Source organism: Stigmatopora nigra, chromosome 6 (assembly GCF_051989575.1).
Source record: "Stigmatopora nigra isolate UIUO_SnigA chromosome 6, RoL_Snig_1.1, whole genome shotgun sequence".
In the NCBI taxonomy this organism is placed as follows: Eukaryota; Metazoa; Chordata; class Actinopteri; order Syngnathiformes; family Syngnathidae; genus Stigmatopora; species Stigmatopora nigra.
The window spans coordinates 7,195,335-7,219,885 of NC_135513.1; the positions used below are offsets into that span (position 1 = coordinate 7,195,335).

At 38.6% G+C, this 24,551-nt stretch overlaps 2 protein-coding genes and 1 long non-coding RNA gene across 4 annotated transcripts; all 3 read left to right on the plus strand.

Moving 5' to 3' along the window:
• Positions 1 to 3,754: 3,754 nt before the first annotated feature.
• Positions 3,755 to 10,510, plus strand: pik3r5 (phosphoinositide-3-kinase, regulatory subunit 5). Its single transcript, XM_077718963.1, has 17 exons — positions 3,755 to 3,874; positions 4,403 to 4,518; positions 4,593 to 4,661; positions 4,916 to 5,054; positions 5,129 to 5,198; positions 5,561 to 5,735; positions 6,152 to 6,320; positions 6,409 to 6,477; positions 6,727 to 7,388; positions 7,558 to 7,686; positions 7,776 to 7,907; positions 8,285 to 8,378; positions 8,976 to 9,052; positions 9,152 to 9,245; positions 9,349 to 9,431; positions 9,640 to 9,755; positions 9,890 to 10,510. The coding sequence occupies exons 1-17, from the start codon at positions 3,775 to 3,777 to the stop codon at positions 10,038 to 10,040; spliced, it is 2,445 nt and encodes an 814-aa protein (XP_077575089.1). The 5' UTR covers positions 3,755 to 3,774; the 3' UTR covers positions 10,041 to 10,510.
• Positions 10,511 to 10,727: 217 nt separating this feature from the next.
• On the plus strand, positions 10,728 to 14,337 carry LOC144197648 (uncharacterized). The gene is made up of 3 exons (XR_013326561.1): positions 10,728 to 10,841; positions 11,214 to 11,360; positions 14,225 to 14,337. It is a non-coding gene; the product is annotated as an uncharacterized LOC144197648 (long non-coding RNA).
• Positions 14,338 to 15,674: 1,337 nt separating this feature from the next.
• pik3r6 (phosphoinositide-3-kinase regulatory subunit 6) lies at positions 15,675 to 24,543 on the plus strand. 2 transcript variants are annotated; one of them, XM_077719813.1, is made up of 21 exons: positions 15,675 to 15,774; positions 16,703 to 16,780; positions 16,907 to 16,993; positions 17,184 to 17,275; positions 17,348 to 17,416; positions 17,593 to 17,725; positions 17,837 to 17,906; positions 18,002 to 18,185; positions 18,766 to 18,907; positions 19,775 to 19,858; positions 20,159 to 20,402; positions 20,809 to 21,087; positions 21,546 to 21,645; positions 21,745 to 21,864; positions 22,424 to 22,531; positions 22,730 to 22,832; positions 22,919 to 22,980; positions 23,084 to 23,174; positions 23,262 to 23,323; positions 23,395 to 23,504; positions 23,770 to 24,543. In XM_077719813.1, the coding sequence occupies exons 2-21, from the start codon at positions 16,723 to 16,725 to the stop codon at positions 23,924 to 23,926; spliced, it is 2,355 nt and encodes a 784-aa protein (XP_077575939.1). In that variant the 5' UTR covers positions 15,675 to 15,774; positions 16,703 to 16,722; the 3' UTR covers positions 23,927 to 24,543. The 2 variants fall into 2 exon arrangements, with proteins under 2 accessions (XP_077575939.1, XP_077575940.1); XM_077719814.1 differs by having other exon boundaries at positions 22,430 to 22,531.
• The last annotated feature ends 8 nt before the right edge of the window (positions 24,544 to 24,551 follow it).

Consider the following 24,551-nt stretch of genomic DNA (forward strand, 5'->3'; position numbering starts at 1 on the left):
ACAAGGGCTTGCTGGAGCCTAATTATTATTTTTTTATATAGTGCATTGGTTATAGTCAGGGCTCGAAAACCTTGGATTTTTCTTTTTACTCTAAGCCAAGCGACACCCCAAATTGGTTGCCAGTCAATTGGGAGGAGCTAGGAGTCAAACAACCATTCGCACTATGGACGATATACTGTGTTCAACCAACCTAGCATGCAAGTTTTTTGGGATGTGGAGAAAACCGAAGTATCCAGAGAAAACCCAATATTACACACGCCCAATTGAAGAGTTCATATTTTGCGAACCAACCAAACAGACACAAATTGTTTTAAGATAGACTTAGTTTTTATGGTGCAGCATTTTGTGACACAGTGCCCAAATGCCCAGCCACAATTGGGTCACAGGCTGACCTCGAAACGGACTCATTGATAAAAAGTTCCCTTTGTTTCAAAATCATCTTCTCAATTCCATCCATCATACATGTACCGTTAAGTCTCTTGAGCCACAAGAGATCCTTTCCTATTCAGAACTTGCGTGAATGGAGCACTAGATGTGAATGGGTAGCAGCCTCAATCAATCAATGTCAGGTGTGAATGGGAGCAGGGCGAGGGGCACACATACAGTACTCCCACAATCTCATTCACACTATAGAGTGTTCTTCCCTCCTTCTTCTCCTTTGGTCTGTGGGAGTAGACATGAGGGTTGGATCACACCGTAACAATGAGGAGCCACCTGCTTCCTCAGCTCAACATGGGAAGTCAAACTTCCCGTCAGGAAGCAGTTGGTAATAAGATCGTCAGAAGTGAGGGGATGGAGGAGCAAGCAAGTAGGGGTAAGAAAGATGCACAGGTGATGTTGCCATCCAGGTTGGTGTTGAAATAGTGATTGATAGGGTCAAAATTAGCAGCGAAACAATAGATTGCATTGATCAAATTCAACAAAGTTGTGTTACACCTACATATTGGAATATTAAATAAAATGACATTATATACTCATTTTTGCATTATATTTTAGCAAACAAAACTGCTTGGAGAATCTTTTTGTACAACTACAATTGCAAAGAGAAAAGTGGAAGTGACCTTGTTCACAGCAAAGACATCCTCTTATGTAAGGCTCCCAAACTCATTGCACATTTTCAACATTCTATAGAAGTAAAAACACAAATATAAAACCCACTAGTTTGTTATGTTCAGCAGAAGTATGCTAAGAGGATCTGTCAGAGGGAAAAGTTTTGTTTCTTTTGCTCCGTGCTATGTGAATGCCTTGTTCCTACAGGTAGCAAGCGATACACAAGATGACATGAGAGTAATCTGATTGATTGCTTACTTTTTGTGGGGGATTGCCTGGCCATCATTGCAACACGTTTTTCCACCGATATATATTATATTACAGATCTTAAAGAAAAAAATCCCAGTGTTTTGAAACTCGCAAAGTTTTTTGGAAGGTTATATATTTACTAGCTTCAAACTGCTCATACTCATTTTTGAAGTACTCGTTGACACGATAAGGAACCATTATGAAAACAAATTATTAATATTTCAAGATTAGAGGAGATCCACTAAAACTAATTGTAAGTAATGCCTATTATTGGTATATTTTTTCGTGATAATAATTGTATTTCTGGGTTCTGCTTCACTTTACATTGATGTAACTTGAGTTTAATTGATTAAAGATAATGTTATTTTATTTTTTCGTATTTTAATGATCTTTGGAATTAAAGGATTAATCATTTTTACCTTGGTTTTTGGGTTGGCTAATGTACTCCAACCCCTGTATATATACTTGAGTTTGGCTTTTTATAGTATAATGATATTTCATTTTTACCGTAACTTGACCAATTAGATAAAAAGTCAATGTTCCAATATGGCAGATTAAATATAAGTCATAGATAGAAGTTAAGTGAAAAGCTAAAAACATTCAGCGTTAATTTATGAAGAGAAGTCTCGATCCTCAATGTATTCTGACATCTGGCATTTGTGTTTTTGCATGTGACATTAGAGGCTGGTAGGGTACGTACAAATCTCTTTCAAATATGTGCCATGGGGGACTTTTTTTTTCTTTCACTGAAGGGAGAATCGAAAACCAGATGCAAACCTTAGCATTTTGTGGGCACTTGGTTCATTCTGAAACCAAATCTCTTTAACCACCCTGAATTAGAATGACAAATGTTCTCAAGGTTTAACTGAAAAAAGAAAAAATGTTTGCCTTTTATATATTTGTAATCGGGCGGCCCGGCGAACAAGTGGTTAGTACATCAGCCTCACAGTTCTTTGGTTGTGGGTTCGATCCCAGGTCACTCCTCACTGTGTGGAAATTGGCTTTCTTTGGATAGTCTGGTTTCCTCCCACATCCCCAAAACATGCAGGATAGGCTTGTTGGACACTCTAAATTTCCCCTAGATATGTGTCAGCATGAATGTTTGTCTCCTGCCTCGGCCCGGTAGTTAGCTTCGTTAGGCACCAGCACCCCCTGCAACCCTTTGAGGATAGGTCGCTCAGCAAAATGAATGAATATATATTTTTTCAATGTGTGATGGATGTTGTCTTTTTAGAATTGAGGAAAAGGCCTGCAATTTTATTTTGCAAAGTGAGAAGTACCCAGCTGTTCATATATTAAAAAAAATGGAAAATTATTAAAAAGAAGTATCTCCTTTTAAATAAAGGAAGTACTTAATACTTCTCCATTTGGATTAAACCTAAACTAAAATGTGTTATTTCCTGCCCAGAGAAGTGCGTACACTTCTACTGCTACTACTTCTCATTAAATCATTTAATGTTAATATCATCATAATCCGTATTACTGTATAGGAAAATTCAATTATAATTAAAAACCTGACAACTAATACTGAATAACAGTACACCATTTTTACTTGGCTATAAGGACCAATTATTATATTTAATGAGACTGTTTCTGTGTTCCAAATTGAAGGGATTTGTATGAATATACTATGGTACACAATGACAATAATGATCATTTAAAATCACGCTGACGATTTAGAATGTTTTTCTGCCTGGAAATATGTTGTTGGTTTTTGGTACTTTTCATGGTTTTGCACCATATCTTTCAGACATGTTGCTGTAAAGACAGTGCACTCAAATTGGAAGTTATGAACTTTAATGTTAGCAAAGGGACACAATTGTCTTGACCCTGTAATGCAGCTGGCAGAGCTCGAAAATAGACGTGAAACCCCTTTGCTCCTTTTCATTTGCAACCTTCATACAATAGTCAACTGGTTCATTATGACTAAATGCTTGTGAACTTTCCCATACGCACAAAGGACGTGGGCCAACCAAAATATAGTACTTTATGATAAAAACCTACAGTAATGCTATAGTTTTTCTCACTCACCTTAAACCCTCCTCCATGACCTTTATACTTCAGAAATATGATTAAAAAACAATAGCTATTATGTGTTAAATGAATTTCATTGATATAATCATGACTCTTTGGCCCACTCCAAAACGCACAGTATTGTTTATGATGATCAGCTTCGCAGTAAAATGTATGGTCCAGGCTACAAAAATCCAAGTATAAATTTTGTTCAGTAAGCATTGGTTTTGGAGAGAACGGTGACATTATAGGAACTATGGTAACATAACAGCAACACAAGCACTAATGTGTGCTTTAAAAGGAAAAAAACATCCCCTTTTTCTGTCGTTAACAGGCGATATTTGTATGTGGCGTGTCATGTGAGGAAGTATTACAGCTTCCACAGAAGAATTGAATGACGAGGTGTTTATCATATTGCCATATTTAATCATCATGATCTGTCTACAGAGAGCGTGAGGCAACATGCAGCACACCTCTTGCACTGAGGACAGGATCCAGCACGCTCTGGACCGATGTCTGGATGGACTGAGACATAGTCCAACATCAGCACATCGCTGGGATGGTAGGTACACTTGTGTGTGTGTGCATTAACACGTCATTTTTATCGAGGTAAAGGTTCTCGTAGTGGAAAACAGCAGACATTTGGGTGGAAGTGATGGCAATGACAAAAAGTTTGCGTGGGTGAGTGAGTGAGCATCATACAGGAAGCGCTGTATGATGTGTGCACGCCACAGGGACTTCCAAAGTATTTTTTCTTGTGGTACCAACTCGGTATGTAACACCTGAGTTCACATGCAATTACTGCAATTACTCTAAAGAGATTGGCTTGGTGCAGGCTATGTGGGTGAGTGTGAGTGTTTGACTGTTTTGTTGTGGCCTGCGATTTACTGGAATCTAATTCGGGATGTCCCCCATCTGCTGCATTCTGGACAAACAAAATCGATTTAATCTAAAAATTGTACTGTTTGGATATTATATAGTTGAAAGAGAAATATCATGATTATCTTCCAAAAACAATGAACATTTGCAATTACTCTCTATGCATACCTGCCTCCAATTGCATATTTCATTTGAAATGGTTCCATTCCAGTACTGATGTGCTCCGTTGGCCAGTCAATGAACCGCTGGAGTCTTGAGGAGCTGGTCAAGAGGGACCCTGATAACTCCATCATCCTCTTGCACCAAATACTGAGGAAGACCAAAGAGGTAAAGAAGTCAAACAAAACAACTGACACAAAAGTCCATGAATAAACAGTGAGTGTTCCTGTCAATGTGTACAGGTGCAGGAAAGATGTCAGTATGAGCTGGTGCCGGCGCTTGCCATCATGTTCACCTCCACGCTGCTGCAGGTACAAATACCTCATCATATCATCCCATTTTAATCCTCACATTCTGTTTATTTATTATTCGCCCATTGCTCTTTTCATTTTCTTGATTAAGCCACACTGGTAATTATTGTTTTCCTTTTAGCAGTTCACAAGTCATCCAAAAGATCCTCTAACTTTTATTTTGCATTGCCGTCACGGGTTTTGACAGGGTGTCTTTGGCCCAAAGATGGTTAATAAACAAAAGAACAACAAAATATGTTTTCGATCTTTTCCAGACACCTTACTGTGCTCCAGAAACAGAGCTTCTGGAAAAAGCCATGGAGGTATTCCGTGCCTTCATCACGTGGCCTGAGCCTTACTGCAGTGTGTGTCGAAACCTGCTCTCCACGCTACAGCTGGAGATGAAGGCTCCAGGTATTTACTACTTCCAAAATTCAATCTATTCTTGAAATTATTAAAAAAAATATATATATTTCTCTTCCTCAAAGGGATTTCCTTTCAGAGACTGGTGCGAGAAGAGCAAGACCTGAACACCAACAGTCAGGCCTCAAAGACCATGTAGGTCCACATAAAGCAGTGTAATCCTCATACTGACATTCTTTTGACCGGCGCCAACTCTTATATAGTTAGAGTTCATTTTAGAGGTCATTTTTTCCCCTTCTGATGTATTATTTACTGAATATTGCCTAATTTTTAATTGGCCAATACACCCTCTATGAACAGTGTAATATTCTTTTCATTCATTCATTATATGAACTGCTTATACACATAAGGGGGTTGCTGGACCCTGTCTCAGGTAACTAAGGAAACCAGGCAGGGGACACCCTGAATCGGTGGGCAGCAGATTGCAGGAGGAATTGGACATAATTATGCCACTTAGAATCATTCTTGTCTTTATTTGCTGTCTTTTGTTGCTGCAGGACGGTGCTACTTATGAACTCGAGCGAGGTGCCTGCTGACTTTCTTTCAGTGGCGGAGCAGCTCAGTTGCGTGGAGCACTCGGAGAAAGACACTTACATCACCCTCATCAAACATGCCTTCCAGTCCACGCTCGGCACTAAGTATCCTCTATGCACCATCCATGCAACCTTGCAAGTAAGTATTCAGTAAAACCAGGTTTACCAGTCAGTTTGCCTGTTTAACATCTATAACCATTAATGGTAGTAAATGAGTCTTTAAAAAGTATAAATTAGAGGTTATTTTTTTTAATCTAGGCCATTGCTATTTAGAAAAAGGCCGTACAACCTTGAGATAATCAGTTAATTTAAAAAGTTGTATGGAATATTCCATTGAACATATTCACAATTAATTGGAAGTGGACATGAAATTTAAAATTTCATGTCACTTACAAGGTTTTTTTTTTTGCTAACATGTAATGAAAAGACATTAGATAATACACAATAATTACAAAAATACTTGTTTGTAATTTATTTTTAGGACCTTGATTGTGTTTTATTGTTATCATAAAACACTTAAAACTGCAATGATGAAAACATGATGAATCTGTGCAGGCAAAAGATGTTGTTGAACTGGGTGAGATGTTCTCCACAATCAGTGCTGTGTTAGAGACCGCTGCAGCCATGACTGATCCTATGGAATCACGCAGTCATGTTATACAGGAACTCGAACTGTTAAGGGAAAGGCTCCATATCCCTGCATCCAGTGGAATAAAGTCTGATGGTAAAATGACCAAAAAAACCCTCAAAAATAATTTGCCAATATTACTGTTATGTTTGTTGATTGCCTTTATTTATGTTTCTCCCAATAGGAATGCTACAGACACTCCCAATCCCTACAGCCAAATGTCGCATGTTCCACTGGGAAAAAGATAACTTTGGTAAATTATTATTCTGTTAAGGGGATGATATTAAAAAAGATGGGTGGTAGGGTGGGCGAGTGGTTAGCACGTCTGCCTCACAGTGTAAGTGGTTCTGAAATGATTTCTGATTTGGTTTTACAGCCTGGGCATCAGGTACAAAACCAGACTTGTACATATTGTGTCACCTATTAAATAAAAAAAAAGATATATATGTATCCAAACACCAAGTACTGATGGGCAATAAATGCACGTATTTTATACCAACAGATGTCCTTAACACATTGTTGGAGCACGACCAGCAGAACTTAACATTGAAGGAGGATGAAGATGAGGTGGATATAGAGGACGATGAGGGACATGACACCTTATCCATGGTGTCGGAGTCTTACGCTCCGTCGTTCAACTCTGGAGCAGACAGTGACTTTTTCGAGGACTCTGACGACTCAATCAGCTCGCCGAAGCCTGCAAAATCTCCAGCTCGGCTCAGCCAGCACTTGTACCGCCTTCTTCGTAAACCCAAGAGGTCATTAAACCGGGCCAAAAGTTTGGGATACACAGAATCCAAAGACTTCTCGGTGGTGCGGGAAATTCGTTCAAATTCGCTCCCTCATCACGTGCAACTACGCAGTCCAGAGCCCTCGTCCTGCCAGGCACCGCAAAATGAGACCGTCAGGCAGGTTTGCTTTAGAAGGAGGCCCATCCTCAGCTGCGATGAGGACGAGAAAAGTACAACACTGAGGGTGGTGGTTTTTGGTGCTGACCATGTCGCCGGCAAGCTGGCACGGGCTTACAACAGCCTGAGACAAAAAGAAAGTACTTGTCCTCGTCTTAGCCGGACCTTCAACATACAGTTCTACTTTATGCCTGTTAAAAGAGACTCACCAGAGGGACAAATTGGTGTCGCCTCTCCCACCCCAAAAGGATTGAATGTAAGTAGAAATACTCTCTCCACTATTGACCCTCGGCCTGCAAGTTTGAGACCCCTGTCCTAAAATATTGTAATGTATTGATTCAAGAAACAGAAATTCATAATTTGTGGATGAAATGGTTCAAATAAATTGTATCAAAGTAAATTATTGTTGCTTTCACCTCTGATAGGATGTTGTCAGTCTGAATGGATCCGAAAACAGCACCAATGACATTGCTCATCTGCTTGGGATGTTGGATCCCTGGTACGAAAGAAACACTCTCAGCTTGCTTCATTTGCCTGCCAACATCGTATGTCAGGTACTAACCACTGAAATAAAGCCTGCGTTGTTCCAGTGTGATGGTGGACTTGCAGATTTTTTAATGCTGTTATCAAAAATGTCCTACAGCAAACATCCAAGACCGAATCCGATTCGTATGACAGCTCCTATGAGCAACGGCTCCCCATCCTCGCTGACCTCGTCCTCTATTATTGCCGTTATGCAGCACGGCCTGCTCTGATTCAACTCTACCAAGCTGAGGTTTGATATACGTATAAACACACCTACATAGTTTAAAGTTAATTTAGGTATACACTAATGAGTGTTTACAATAGACTGCAGCTCTAGGAACTTCATCTGTTATTAGTTTTAATTCACAAAGCATTATGCTTACCAATTCATTGAAACCTTTTTTGTGATGAGAGCATTTTGGTCTTGTCAGCTTTTGAAGATCTTAGCGATTGGATTTGATTAATTTTATCCTCTTAGCTTGTTTATTCCTTATTATCTTACTAGCAAATATACCTCAATAAGAAATATATTTCTATAGATTCAGGATTAAAAAAAACATCTTCTCAATTCATACAAAAAAATGTGCCTGCTTTTGCATCTGTACTCTTCATTTCTTCCTGTTGTAGTTGACACTTGCCAGTGGAGAGAGACGGACAGAGGTGTTCGTCCATTCCCTTGAGTTGGGTCACACTGCAGGGACCAGAGCCATCAAGGCTATGGGTGAGTGAGTAGCTGACAAATAATGACTCACCTCTATGCTGTGCAATATGTGAGTAGTTGTTGTGTAAGGGTCACACCATTTACAACAGAGAAACATCTCACATTAACAGGATACCACAGTTCCGTTTTTTGTTGTTGTTGTTGTGTTTGTCACCACAATGGACGCGTTTGAGTTCCTTGCGGAAGTAAAACTACCACATGTTGACGTAGAAAAGGGGGAATTATTTTTGTTTTTGTTTTATTTCACAAATCACATTTCTCACAATCCAGCGCTGTCTTTACATAGAAGTAAACATGAGGCAAGCACGTTTGATGGAGAGGCCTGAGAAAGTATTTATTTGTTTTTTTTTCCCATTCAATTTTGGCTAAAGACAAAAAAAAAATACATTAGCTTATATACTAAAGCATTGACCCTAGAACTATGAGGCCGGCATGTTAACCACTCGGCTGCCAGTCCACCCAGATTAATCATGATTCCTTAATTTCAATGTGTTTCAGAAATGAGTGTTTTCAGTTCAGAAGTAAAATCATATCCAACTGCAACACTTCATACTCCTTGACCTGAATATACTTTAATAATCCATTTACCCTACCTAGGCACTGCCAGCAAACGATTTGGTATCGATGGTGATCGAGAGGCCGTGCCTCTTCAGCTAGACATCGTGTACAATAGGGTAAGACTCTATTGTCTTTGTATTAACTCTTTTCCTGTCACGATTAAACTAAATTTCTTTATCCCCATCTAATAATAGTTATTCCCCTCTATTAACCAGGTGGTGATTAGTGGGAGGAACCAGTACAAAAGAGAATCTAAAATGTGCACATCCGTTAACTTGACCAAAGCCTGCAAGAATCCTGAAGAGCTAGGTGGGTTCTCTTAAATGACAGGCATACTGTATTTTCACCTGTTTCTTGAACATGTATAGAAATAAATAAAAAACACAACTGGATATGCTTGTGCCACTGTCAGACTCCCAGTTGGAGTGCCTACAGCTCAGCATGACAGATGTTCTTAAAAGGCAAAATGGGAAAAGCAAGAAGAGCTACAACATGGTGAGAATGAGAACAGTATAGTTTTTAACTCTGGGATGAAGAAATTTCATGCCATTTAAAGAGCTCTACCTTGATTTCTTTTGAGCAATGTTATTTTCTGATAAATCTATGACCACTCTCAGATGTTTCACAAGTCCTAGCCATGTCATTAGTGTATGTGTTTTTGGGACATAATGAAAATCATTGCGTTATCTCGTCTTTCAAACAGCACATGAGTTTGACCGAAGTCAAAGTGGACAAAGTGCAGATCAGCGGCGCTGCAGAGACAACCTTTGCTGTATGTCTGGACCAGGATGAGAAGAAGGTACTACAAGGTGTCATTAGGTAAGAAAAAAAGAACATTAAAAACATTCAGTGTTGCAATCTGATGATTAGTTGTGTCAGAATTGAATTTAAAATGACAAAAATGAGATCTTCTACTCATCTCTAAAAGCCTCCGCCTGCCTGTCGTTCTGTAGGTGTGACGTCTCAGTTTGCTCCAAACCTGACAGCTCATTAGATTGGAGGCAACGACGGGCCGAGATGTCGGCTCAAATTCAGCCACTGCACCCGAAATTTTGCTCCCTTCTCTGTCTTCCCATAGTCACCTTCAGTGGAGCCTTGCCCTAAACATTCTGATATTTGCAAAGAATAAATAGCTCATATTTTGCTTTTTGTGACCGCGTGGTGGAGGGAGAGATTTTCCCAGGCCTTGGAGATGAATTTATAGACGGTGTAAGTGTAAATCTATGCAACAGAGGGCGATAGTGTCCCAAATTTGGGTTTTGGTTGAGCCACTTCCCCACAAGTAATGATATTGTACCCATGTTTGTATATTTTTATACGTTGTGTTAACATTGATTTGCCTTTTTCTTTTTTTCCCTTTCTTTTTCTTAAAAAGTAGTAGTTTGAATGCACATTTGTGTTTGTTTAAAACATTTATTTGAACTCAAGGTATGCACTTTCCATATGAAAAATGACCTGTGAGAGGAAAACGTCAAATAATTATTCCTCACACTGATTTTTTTTTCTTACGTCAAGAACTTTATGAAGCACTATAAAATGTTCAAATTAATAATACGGTACTTTCAAGTTGGTGACCTGTGTTTTATAAATACATTTCAATTGTTCTTACTGAGTTTATAATTCTTTCTGAATTGTCTACTCATGTATAATAAATTGAAATCCAAATCTTGAATGAAACAAGTACGGAAATGGCTCTAATTTAAAGAACGCTGTCAAGACGGCACCTTTTCACCAATCTGTTCTTTTGCAACTAATCATTTGATTGCAATCATGTGCTACTTCTTCCAGCAGACCTCCTCATTGGCCTAGATGTCTTCGCTGTTACAGTAGGGCGGAAAATCTGCACCCACTTGGCCCTTTCTGTAATCACCTGTGATGTAGACCGTCATCGTCATCCTCACGCAAGTATGTCAGATCTATTTTAATGTGTCATTTATTTTTGGGGTGTTTTATAGATTAATTGAAAATTGAACACGTTCATAAATTTAAGTATATGAGGGCTGAGAGGGGTGAGGATGTCGGCCTCACAGTTCTGACGGTCACCTGTGGCTTGCGTGGGTTTTCTCAGATTCCTCCGGTTTCTTCCCATATTCGAAAACCATGCATAATAGGATGAATGAATCAATCAATCAATATATAAATGGTCACCTGGTGATGTAGTGGTTCACTTGCCTGATTTTGATGCTGGCAAGCGCAGGATTGATGTCTGATGGGTTCCAGGATAAATGAGGAATTTGTTTATCTTCCATACGGTGCATCTTCTGGGGTTTGCTGTAGCCTATCCCAGTTGACTTCGGGCGAATGGCATACTACACCCTTGACTGGTCGCCAATTTGCCATAAGGCACATAGGAAGACAGATGACCATTCGCACAGACATGCCACCAGCAGGAATTGAGCCCGCCCCTGCCCGCACCAAAGTCAGGTGAGTGAACCTCGGCTCTCTCATCAGTAGTTTACATATATTACCTCACAGTTTACCATAGAGCCATATTCACCCATCAAACGAGCCAAATAAGGCTCCTGAGCCATAGGTTTCCCACCTCTGCTCTACACCATCATAAATAATTTATATTTATTTATGTTATTTGGGGATTTTCTCTTGTAATTGAAGAATTGTTCATATGAAACATTACAGAGGAAGACCCGAGAGGTACTTGTTTATATGTTGTCCCTCCTGACATAATAAAGGCGTTTTTGATAAGAGGGCCAGATGTGATTGGAACACCCCACCCACTGTGCTCTGTTGTGTCTTTTAAAATCTAAAAGCACAGCAGCATTTCCTTCTGCTTCCTTATTTTATTGTCCGGCCTCCTGTTGGCTTTAAGAGGCATGCTGCGTGCTGTTTATTTGACAGTCATGCTTCACTGCTCGTTAAATAAAGAGACTTGCTGCCAAAAGTTCTGTCTTGAATCTTGACCAATCAGACACTTGATTTCAGTGCCTGGGTAATATTGGGCAAAAATGTCCATTTATCGACCAGCTGATAATCGGTCAACCACTATTCATGTAAAGTAATGATAAAGTAAGCATCTTTTTTTCTGAATAAGTAGCAATGTAGTTTGTTTGAACTAGAAAAAGGGTCGGGAGCCTTACTTGTTATCAGCGAGCCGTATGCACCCACCAAAAGAGACATGTCTGGCTCGCGAGCCATAGCTTATTCACCCCTGTACTAAACCTTTTGATGGAGTCACCAATTAAGAATAAGGCCACACATTTACAGGACAATTGTGATGTTTTTTTATGGTTGGGTGATAAAAAGTTCATAATTTAATAGGTTTTCATGTGATTTTGTGCCAGCCAATGCAGTGAAGAGAAGAATAGAAAGAATAGCAAATTCTGTATGGGAATTATGTGCTGCTTTATCTCATGTTTGGATCTGGTGGATTTTATTGGCTCAAATTGACTTGTTTTCCTGAAATTGTGTGCAAAACAACATTAGGCTAACCAAATCATTACTTTGTGCAATTTTTGTGTGATTTTTAGACTTATTTTTTGTGTTTGAAAGGGCTACTTTGTTTTTATTTTCCTGGAAAGAATACTGAGTTGAGAAATTGACGGGTTCTACTAGCTTTGAAGAACATTGATCCATATCTGTTCCTTGTCGACTTCAAAATTCACGAAGATTCAGATTTTTTTTCATGATAAAGCATGCACCTGTTTCCCCAGCCAATGCATTTTTTGTTGTATGTATGCATTTTTTGGGAATGTCTGTATCACTGCACCCTGTGACCTTGGTTCAAAAAAAGCACATACAATGTTCTTTGCCAGTGGTTTGCACTTCAGGGTCCACTCGTACTAACAAACTCACAAGCACTACAACACTGCTTTTCTCATAAAACATATTCCTCTCAATGATCTAGTCACAAGAACATCATAGCAAAAGTTTGACATTCTCTATTTTCAACAACAAGAGCACTACTGTGTCTGCATAAGACTCCAGGCAATGCGTATCCTTTCACTTGAACACTTCAGAAACAATTGGAGAGTTTTAGTAGACACACGGCGGAGCTCCTCTAAAAAAATGCGGGTTTGGCATCAATAATACTTTTGTGAAATCACATTTAATGTTAAGATCATTCATTCACAGTGCCTGAAGACAACTGGGATAGGCTTCAGCACCCCCTGCGACCCAAGTGAGGATAAACAGTTGAGAAAATGAATGTTTTCAAGCTATTCATTAGCATAATTGATAAACTATGATTGACTGGCAAACCATAACAGGGTGGAACCCCCCCCCCCCCCCCCCCCCGCCTTGTACCCATAGTTGACTGGGATAGGCCCCGGCACCCCTCGCGAACCTTATGACGATAAGCAGTACAAAAATGAATGAATCATTTTCTCACCCTAAATATTTGATGTCTTTCTCATACTAATAACAATGTATTTTACTTTTGTGTAAAACCACTTATGACTTTTTAACTAAATAACAGTGCTGAGCTAAATTAGACTGTCACCTAAATATAAATTTGACCCAGTTTTCACACATTGGCTTGCACACACCGAAACAGTCACACACAAAAAATAGGGGTATATGTATCTATTTACAGGTTAAGACAGCTATCTTGATACATTCTAAATCCATTCCTCATTTGGGGATTTCCACTCAAGGAAAGGCACTTCGTTACTCTGCGAGCGCACTTCCATGCATTGCTGTCAGCTCCTTCCTGTTTTCCAAGGCGTCTTAAGCACGACAGAGCGGAAACAAGCGTTTCTATTTTCTAATCGACTGCATTGTTAGTCACTGGCCACACGTATGGCGACTGTTGGCGGCAGCAATCAAGTGGCCGTGAGGAACTGAATCACTGTAAATAGTCCTCGACCAGAAGAAAATGAGAGGCATTCAAATCAAGTGGGAAGAAACATGAGGGATACTACAGTAATGTCTTCTTTACCATGTTACCATATTTACAGAATTTTCCATCCTATATTCATCCACTTCATTGGATATATTCTATGTCGCAGAAGTTCATTCACTAGGTCAAACAGCACATTTGCCTGGCTGCTGGTTGCCAAACAGAGATTATAGAACATAATAATAATTGCCTCCACAGGCCATTGAAGGAAAAAAAACAGGCATGATCCGATCATGCACACTGGGGCAGTGGCTAAGTAATAAGCATGAAAACAACTCTCCATAGATCCTGCAAATGTGAAAATGAAATAATGAATTTGTAGTGTATGTGGATTTGGATTTTATTGGGGTGACACATATCTAAAAAGACTAGACAGCAAGAACATTTTTAGCAAGGACCAAAATAATGATCTTTTTGTTTGTGTTATACATAGAAAATCGTCATGATTGAATGGTTTATGCCCAGCGATTGGTTGGCCACCGATTCAGAGTGTCCCCCACTCTGTGCCCGAATTCAGTTTGGATAGGCTCCAGCACCCCCCGTCCCCCCTTACGACCCTCGTAAGTATGAGTGGCTCTGAAAATGAATGAAAATTTGACATGTTTGAAAATGTGCAGAAATAAGTACACAAAAACGCCTAATAGTCTGAAAGGTCTCTTCTTGTTTTTGTTTTTTAGTTAGGAATCTATTTATAAGTTGTTTTTCCTCCTCCCCTCCTCCTTCAGGTCTTCGTCATCATCATCTGCCCACTCATTTAGACAGAGGAAGTGATGTATACGTGTCAGCTTCTGCAACTTGCACACTGTCACGAATCCAAGTGGTGTTGGTGGCTAAACTGAAACTTTGCACAAGTATGTGACTGTAACCCCATTTTTACTTTAATAATTGTTCTGAAAATCCAGACCTTTTTTTCCAACATTCAAATATAAATTAATCCTCCAACCTTTTGACTTTGTACCCATTTGTATCTATTCAATTCAATTGAATATGATTTGTTAAGGAAAGACTAAGACACCACTTGCATGAAGCAGTTCCATTACATAAATAAACCTCTGAGGGAAAACTTGTGAGGTGAGCAAAATATAAAAAGAGCCATTGTGGGAGTAAAACTTTGAAAGCAGGCGGAAGCTTGTGGTCATTGTTGAGCTGCTGAGGCAGCATTGGTAATTTACTGTTGCTTTTCTTACTGGGATCATGGCTAAATCCAGCACACTAAACTCTTGCAATGTGCACACGAGGCCTATGACCAGGCAAGACTTGTGTGTGTGTGTGTGAGTGTTTGTGTGTGTGAGTGTTTGTGTGTGTGTGTGTATGTGTGTATGTGTGTGTGTGTATAGTTGCATATTAAACTTTAGAAAGGAGGTAATGAGTCATGCTTAATTTTCTAGAAATAGCAGCTTTCATGAATGGTATTATTAACCATTTACCGTATTTTCTGGACTATAAGTCGCACTTGTTTTCATAGTTTGGGACTTATGTCTTTTATTTTTTTCACTCTGACTACTAATACCTGAGTATACTGTTTTTAGGCTATAGTTATCGCAAAGAGTTATATTTTTTTTACTATATCAGACGTTTAATTTGACTATTGTTCCTTATTTTCTTATTACTTTAACATATAAAATTCCAAGACTTATAGTCCTCTTCAATGTATATATGTTTTTGCACAAATAATCAGCACAGAAAAGAACAGGTGAGATACTAATACATGTGCATGCACAGAATTCAAGCACAAACCAAGAAATGACAGGCTTTTTAAAACTCCACCGTATGCAAGTTATCCTAACTTCAACTTTTTGTTTCTCAGCAATCTGTATCACTCTCACTGCCTCCCCCGCCACCTCCCCTCAATCTCTCTCTCTCACTCGCTCACTTCTACATCACTCCCTCCCCTTTCCACTAGCGTTGTCAGACACGTTGACTGGAATAATCTTCTCATAGAGAGGAAAGTGTGTGGACCGGCATGGCTGTGTGACAGTTGTGGTAAGTTTGTATTTCTCTTTCTTGGCTTTTTAGGTTCAAACTGTATGTTCTGGATCATATGTTACTTAAGGCCATATTTCCCCACGTTCATATTATTTGCTTTTTAAGAGTCTTTTGCACTTTTCATCTTATATGTATCCTACTGCTTGGAATCTTCATCCTCCACATGAAGTGTAGAAAGATAAAGACGGTAAAAGGAACTGATAGATGAGACTAGTTTCAAAAGTAAAACTATAATATTGAAAATATTGCACAAGTACAGAGCAAATACCTCACAAAATATACTGGGAGTTATGTAATACACTATGATTGCTCTTCAAATTGAACAGAAGGCAATTTGTCTTTTTTTCTTATCTCAAATTGAATCAGCTTGTTGCATTAGTAGATTTTCATTTTGGAGAAATACACTCATCAGTGCTTTTCCTTAAAAAGTTTAAAAGTTTGCAGAATACTTGAAAAGTTATGGAAAAGGTAAAATAACCTTGTTAAACAACAATGTATTTGACACATTTACAGATTACAGATCCCCAGCATTTTAAATGGAATAATAAATACTGTTATGTTGTGGCTCAAATTCAAAGCCTTATACAAGTAATACATTTAAAAAAAGAACAGTTGTTTGACTATTTTTTTCCTAGTGGTTTTTTGTTCCAAAAATTAACGGAACCGAGAACTTAAAATACAAGCCAAAATTTCCATTTAAGTGTACCTTTACACCTCTACTGGATATTTAGTATAAGTTAGGTTCAGTAAATGAAGGAATGAATGAGTTGGGTTGTGTCAACAAACAGAAAGGATTCACATGATTTAACACCTATATGTACTCACTGTTAGCTGCAAAATGTCTCAACTGAATGTTCACTTTCTGTTCAACATTGAAGTTGCCACAACTTCCTGTAAGTGTCATTTCTGTGATGGTGCTTTTCAGACCCATAATGTGTCAGAGACATGACTTGCCAGGTCCTTTTGGATAACACAGGCTGTGGGTTCAGCATGGAGTCAAAAGGTAAGTACCTGAATGTGGAAATTGGAAACTGTTGAAATTATTGAAAATAACAATAATAAAATCATATTCTTTGTTGCTCATCACCTAACCTCTCCAATGTGACGCCAACCGGCTGCTTGCCCACAGTTCCAGAGCGAGAACTTTACCGCAGCGTCCAGTCTATGCTGCCTAGAGAAACAGACATCCGCCATTCCCCTGACTGTCTTAACAAAGGTACCATTCATTATGACTATTACAAATGATAAAAATTCAAAGCTTTTAATGCTATTCATTCAGCTGCTCTTTTTTCTGTCTTTTCGGAGTGTTTGACTATTAGTCAGTTAATATATTCAAATTTAACTCAGGCACACAAGATTAATGACACATCCAGTAGTTTCATTTGTTCAACTACGTGTCTTTGTAGGGATGCTAAGATGGACGCTACACAAGAAGGTTCGGAACAATCCTGCCAACAGCTTATCTGTGCTGTGGGTTCTGATAAAAGAGCTTGAGAAGGTAATTGACCACTGCGCTTTCCTACTTAAACAATTTTCAGCTTCATTTTAATTTGAGTCTATTTCCCTATAGGCGGAGGGATTGGCCAGTCTCGAATACATCATTCCATTGCTCCACACGCTCATGTATGTCATCATTCAGGTAAAATAATGATCATGCAAATGTTGTAAATTGCCATAAGAACACAAATATCAATCTTGGGAATTAATCCTAATTAATTATCATGTGCTTGGTCATTTATTTCTCTCTTATTTCTCCTAGGAACATTACCCAATTCTCATAAACTTTGTTTTTGTACGCATTTATCCAAATCCCAGACAACCTACATCCCGGATGAGTTGTACAAGCGAGTGTACGACTTCTGCAAAAGATTGTTGACCTACCCTCAGCCCTACTGCACCGTTGGCCTCAGCTACACCAGAAGGATAAAAACTGAGCGCGCCCTTCCAGGTGTTTTATCAGTCCACCTGTTGCTTGCAGCCTTAAGATCCAGCCCGGGATTAATATAGTAGATCTTTTGTGCTTTTGCATACTCTGATTGACTTTTCATTCATCCTGCAGGTCTGCTATATCAGAGGATGTTGGTAGCAGAGCAGAGACTAAAGAATGAACATTATCCCTATCAGGACAGGTTTGTTATGATTTCTTAGCATGTTTGCATGCACCACTTTGTAACATGTCAGGCCAGTGAGGTTTATTATGAATACTATGTTTGATGTGTGGCAGGATTTTTGTTGTGGCTGATCCAAAGGTCTTTTCTGACTCGCTGGCACAAGTTGTATTGGCTGACATTGAATCAGCAGCTGAAGCTTCAAATCCAATAGATCACATGCGCCGTGTGGTCCAACACTCCATTCAGACCAATTTAGGAGAAAAGTACAATGGGAAAAAACTAGCAGAGACTTTAAAGGTCAGTGCTGAATTATAGTGTCTACTTGTGTATTGTCTCCTATTGACTTGTAGGGAAGTTTTTGAAGTCCACAAATGTCCTTGCAGGCCAATGTTAATTTACAGCATTGGTCTTCAAAGTTTTCCACAAATGCTAGATGCAGGATTTCATTCCAACCAATCCAGATCATACTTTTTCACCTGTTTGGTATCGTTCAAGTGTAATCTTTTGATTTCAGCATTTTGACCAATGAGGTTTTGCAGAAAACAATAAGCATCTGACTGCATCCACTGATTGCACTTGTAAGACTTGCACTTGGTGAAAAGATGCCTCTTGATGGGTTGGAACAAAAACACCATCTATGCCATAAATTAAAAAGCCCCTGTTCTCAAATATTATGTACGTGTTGAAACAGCATCCTCAACGAGGGTCTACTCCATTGGCTAAGTGCCAAAAGTAACACTTGATCAGAACGCACGCTGGGGTTATACAAACCCACCCACACGAAACCTTTCCCCTCTTCGCTATTAATACCTAGCCTGGATGTAGTTATCTTCCTGTGTATGCTCTAACCCACGTGCGTTTCTGTGTTTTGGAACAGGATATAGATGTCGAGCCTTATTTTCAGGATGTAATGGCGACTGCAGAGCGGTGTGCGGAAGAGAGTCTCGGCAGGGTGGGGAATGCACCCAAAAGCCATCTTCAGAAGCTGCACGGCAACATAATTACAGCAGTGAACTCAGGTAAGAGGTTCAGTTTAGCACTCCATGCTTTGAGTTTTGCTTATGCACCAGATTCTATGACGCAGGCAAGAGCCGTAGAGTTCAAGATCGTCAGAAACAATTTGAGCAGAGGTCAGCCAAAGTAACCACAGCAGCTACTGTATTTTTCAGACTATTAGTTGGACTAGGAAAAAAACACACAATAGAATGGAAATAAAACAAAAAAACATGAGTCGCATTTTTGGGGAATTTCATTTGATAAAATCTACAGCATACCACAGACATGTCACCCTGAAGGCCTTTAAAAACATTTAATAACATAAGCATCAGAATGATAAATATAAGAATAATGCAAACGAACAAGGCAGGAAATATTAACTTTTAACTTCACCCAACACTTAAAGCTTCAATTAAAATGTAATGTAACCTAAAAGAGAAATACAAGTGGAACTCGATGCTATTTTGAATAGTTAAAATCTTAAAATGTATATGTGCATTAAGTCATTCAAATCTTTTAATTTAAACACAATAATCCTGTATATGATAATAAATAATGTCACATAAGGAATATTTAGGTAGTAGTCAAATAATTATGAAACATAGGTTTCCCAAATAATCTTGGAATCCTAAACTTCAAACATTTTCACTGTTGGTCTGAAAGTGATGAGTGACATGTTTTTTTTATGTCGAAAGCCCTGACAATGCAGTTAATCTTAAATTAAATGCTCAACCTCTGTCAAATGTCTCAAACAATTGTATTTTTTACGGAAATCTGTTGTCACCGCTGTCATCTTGCTGACCTATCCGATGAAATTGTTGTTTTGTTTTGAGTGTCATTGTGACACATTTGGTCTTTTCCTCTTCCTTTGAATCTGCGTCTCTGCGCAGACACTTCTTCCGCTGGAGCGTTTGAGTGCCCCCTTCCTAACCCTGCGATGAGCTTCCACCTGTGGACAGAGGAACTGGACATCTGTGAGTGCCCCTGCATAGTATGGGTGGTCTCCAGGAAGTTGTTCAGACCAGTCATCTGACCCAAAAACAAAAGCTCATAGGTCAAACGGATCGAACTTGATTCAAACATTTCCTCTAGTTATCTTCATATCATTTGTATTGTGTATATGAGTCTTAGTGAGAAAATGTGTCTTCCCCAAAGATGACTAGGTTTACAAGTTAGAACAACCCTTTTTTATTTGCCACTGTACATACCAAAGTTCAATTCTTTTGTCCACATTAGCAAAGTAGGACATTTACATTTTTGCTATTCAATTTCAGGGAGGGAAGTGGCCAAGTGGCTGCGATCTAGCTCTTCGCCAGACCAGTTTTCCCTGAGCCCAGAGCATGAAGACCCAGATCTGGGTGACTTGCCTGGTGAGCTGATGTCACCCGACAAGACCCGTTTCTCTGTCATGTCAAACGACAGTGGTATTGAAAGAGACCTACCCCTCGTCGGCGATACTTCGCTGGTGGCGTCAATTGATTCTAGCAGTGTGACTGCATCTTGGGATCCCTGTAAGAGGTAAAAGAATTCCATTGACGAGATCAAACCACTAAATGGTAGAATGCATAAAATAATATCAATTAAAAACAATATTCTCAGTACAGCGTCACCTCTACTTACAAAATGGAATGGTTCCTGAAGTTGTTTCGTAACTTTGATTTTTTTGTAAGTAGAGCAGTACTTTATATGCAAATTCTCTCTAATTCATTGCACGGTCCTAAAAAAAACTACCAACCAAACCCTTTCAAAATAATCAACATGTCCCAATTTTACATGAATGATGTTAGAAACACACAACATTGAGACAAAATGAAAATAAAATTATTTATTAAGCCATTAAAATGACGCCACAACAGGAATTTTGGGAGGGGAAACAGGCTAATTACACCTGTAAATGATTTCTTTGTTTGTTATTTTTTTAAAGTGAGCAAGATGCAGTCAGATTGTCCCGACGTGGAGGAATTAAAGTGAAACCATCTGTGAAGGACAGTGTTGCATTGTTGCAAGACACCTTGGAAGGTCATGCAGGAGGGCTTGGGAATAGCAGGGTAGGAGGACAAGAAGCTTCACTGCAAAGGCGAGCAGGAAGCAATATCACGCAGACCCCCTTTTCCAAACAGCAGAAGCTGTTTACTGCAAGGATTGTCATTATGGGGGGTGACAGCATTTTGGGTCATCTGGCCAAAGCCTACTACTGCTTAAGGTGATGGATTATATTAAATACAGTAGCTTGTGTTGGAAGTGAAATACTTTACTGGACTGGCAATGTATAATTTTACATAAGTAATAATGTGCAATTTCAAGTGGTGCTCACTGTATTGTGCCAAAAAAATGTAAAATGTAATTTGAACAGAATAGAAAATCTAATCTGCAGTCAATACAGTGCATTTTTTCCACAGTTTTAACTTCTATTTGTTTTATTTAAATCTGTTGGAATTAAGACATATGAAGCAGAAGAAAAGTATTTTAGATACAATATTTGATATAGTTGAAGTTTAGAGCTAGAATGAGCATAGAGTTGCACACAGTTTGCAAATTAATGAGTGAGTAATTCAAGGACTAAAAATACTTTTGTTGACCTATGCTAGGAAATGTCATCATCTTGAAGTTTGAAGTATGAAAACCGTCTGTGTTTCTCATCCATCTCTTCTTCCATCGCAGAAAAAGGGAAGCACGGAGAATATTTCTGACTATGAAAGTCAACCTACAGTTTTACTACATCCCTGTTTGCACAGAGCTTACCACTACCTCTTCTGACAAAGTGAGGCAACATCCTCATCTTTTTTTGTTTTTGTGAATGTGCATCACTCTAGCAATAATGTGTGTTTTCTCTTCTTGTCTTACATACGTACTCTTATAGGAGAATATACAGTCCGAGCAGAGTTTGTGTACTCTTGGGTCCTATTTAAGCATTGTGGACCCATGGTACAACTGCAACATCAGCAGTTTGGGATGTATGATTCCCAAATTGGCTGACATGGTAATATAAAGAATACTTTCACAAAAAAATGTATTATGTAATTTGAACATGCATTGCAATAGCTTCCAATAATTATGTATCAGTCCCATTGACATTTTAATTCCTAGTTTGAGCTCAAAATTAGTTTATTTGCAAAATGTAACAGCAGATGAATTTGTATGGGTTGGATTAATAGTAAAATTATTCATCTGATTGATTTAGCATTAACTCACTCGCTGCCATTGAACATGCTTCAGTGCCATTAACGGTGTTAGAATTCATTGATGAATTGCAAAGAAAAAAAACAAGCTATAGCAACAGATTCATCTATAAAAGTCATTGATAAACTGAAAAACTTTTGGGATGATTAACTTATCATTAATGCATTCACTGCCAATGATCATTTTTCAGTGCCATTGACCGAGATAGACTGGAACGATCGCTGGCAGCCCCTCCCAGTCAAGATGGCATGAACATCTATCACCGTCAATGGCAGCCCTCGAGTTAATAATGCCCAATTTGGATAAACCTAGTCAGTGAATTCACCACAACTAAACTATGCACTTATTTGTTGTGGCAGAAACAGACTGACCCATTAAGGCCAAAAGAGCCATTTGTGTCTGACGTCATTTCCTACTATGTACGAATGGGCCAACAGCCGGTATACTTCAACATCTATTTTATTAAGGTATTATGATATTATTTTATGTTGTAAGTTAAGTAATATGTATCTGCAATATGTAATAATAATTAATCAGTTAAACAGTGGCTTAACTCCTGTTTACAACCATCCATCTATGTTCTAAGAATAATTCAATGGTAACTTTGCCCAAAATAATCTTATTAAATGTGCTCATGCTAAATTGTTTTTTTTCTTTTTAATTAGATTACCTTTTCAAGCATGACCAAGGAAACAGTGGAAGATGTCTTCCTGACACATGTAGAAGTGGATGTCCCTGACCTCAGACACTCTTCGGCACCAATGAGAGGTGATTTTAGTTCATAGATTCTGAGTTATCCCTTATATATTCACATACTGTAATGGTGATTGACAGCATAACTGTCCCTCAAACAGAAAAGCAGAAGAAGAGCGTAGCAGATGCATCTGGAGCTCTTGTCGGAATCAGTTACAAAAAGGTGAGGTTTTTTTTTCCTCATATTTTGTGCTGTTAATTTTCTACATTGTTTCATGGGTGTTGTGTAAAATGTACATGCCTTGTTTCTTATTGCCCTTGTGTAGGTGACGTTAAGTGGCCGGGACACTGAAAGAGGACTCCCTATGAGGATCTCAGGCGCTGACATCAGTGCTATACCATTAAGTGCAAAAGAAGGTTTATTCCTTTCTGAATTTTTCATTAAATTAAACATTAATTTTCAGCTTGATTTTGTCTTTAAAAGTTCTCTTTTTGTTCTTCTAGATCTTAACTGTTTGACGCTCCTCTTGAAGGAATGGCCAGGAAAAGCTAAAAACAATTCTGCTGTATGTGAAATCCTATTAAATGTGTTATCTTTTTTTTAAAATTATTTTAACAATTTTTCTACATTTTTCAGGAGTTAAAAATCAGAAGCAACAACATCAAGATGTATTTACTAGATAGTCAGTCATCGCTTAGAATTACGTTGGACAGGGATTGTCGAAGGACTTACAATGATGTGGAGAGGTAAGGACAAATTCATCACCTTTAACATAACTTATATGTGTCGTCTATCAAATGGCAAAAAAAAATAGGCATGGTCAAATATTAAATTGTCTGAATATTAAATGGTTGGGTTTACTGGTCTCCACAAAGAAGAGACTAAAATCAAATCCATTTTAGAACTGTAAAAAGTAAAACTGCCATTCCTACTTCAAAACTGCTATGGTTATGCATTATCATAGTTTATATGTACCTAAGTCAAATGTTTCTCCTGATTGTCATACCACAGTATTGAAATCGTTCCCTGCCTTGAGCCTGGGTATTGCGTCCAAAAAAATATCATGTCCAAATTGAACCTGGGAGAAGACCAGGATGTCGGACTGAGCAAATACATGAGCAAACGACTCCCTCTGCCTGTCAACACGTTTGCTGGCATCATCAACTGACTTCAGCAAAAAGAAGCATGGAGGATATTTTGCAGATGGAAGTCCAGCAACCAAATGAACTGAAGAAATACAGTACCATTTAACATTTCATCCCACTATGGAGATTGATTTTACATGGTTGCTTTCTTTTAAAGTGCGTGTAAAACAATGCACTGGGCGTTTGATTAGATTTCATGTTGTGATTTGCAATCTGACAACTTTTGTCATCCTCACTGTGTACTTGTGCCATTTTTAGCTTTGTGCATGGTGCAATTCAAACTCCTAAGCATTACAACACGTTTACAGCTGATATGGAAAATGAAAAAAATGAGAGCCACACGGAAAGGTCGATTATGACAAAATCATCTGATTTGTTCAGCTGCAGTCTGATTATAGTGTTACGGGGGAGTTGTATGTTTTATGATTTCACATCATCAGGAGGCATTCTTTGTCAAGGGGCCTGTTGAAGAGCTGACATGTAAATTTGTGATTTCTTCTCCTTGAACAAACTGCCTGTGTATTTCTTACAACCACTAAACTCATGACTGTATACACATTGTGTATATAAATGTTGACAAGCCTACATAATGTAAATCTAAAATGTAATTAATGTAAATAAATACTGTTTTGTCAAGTGCCTCCCTCG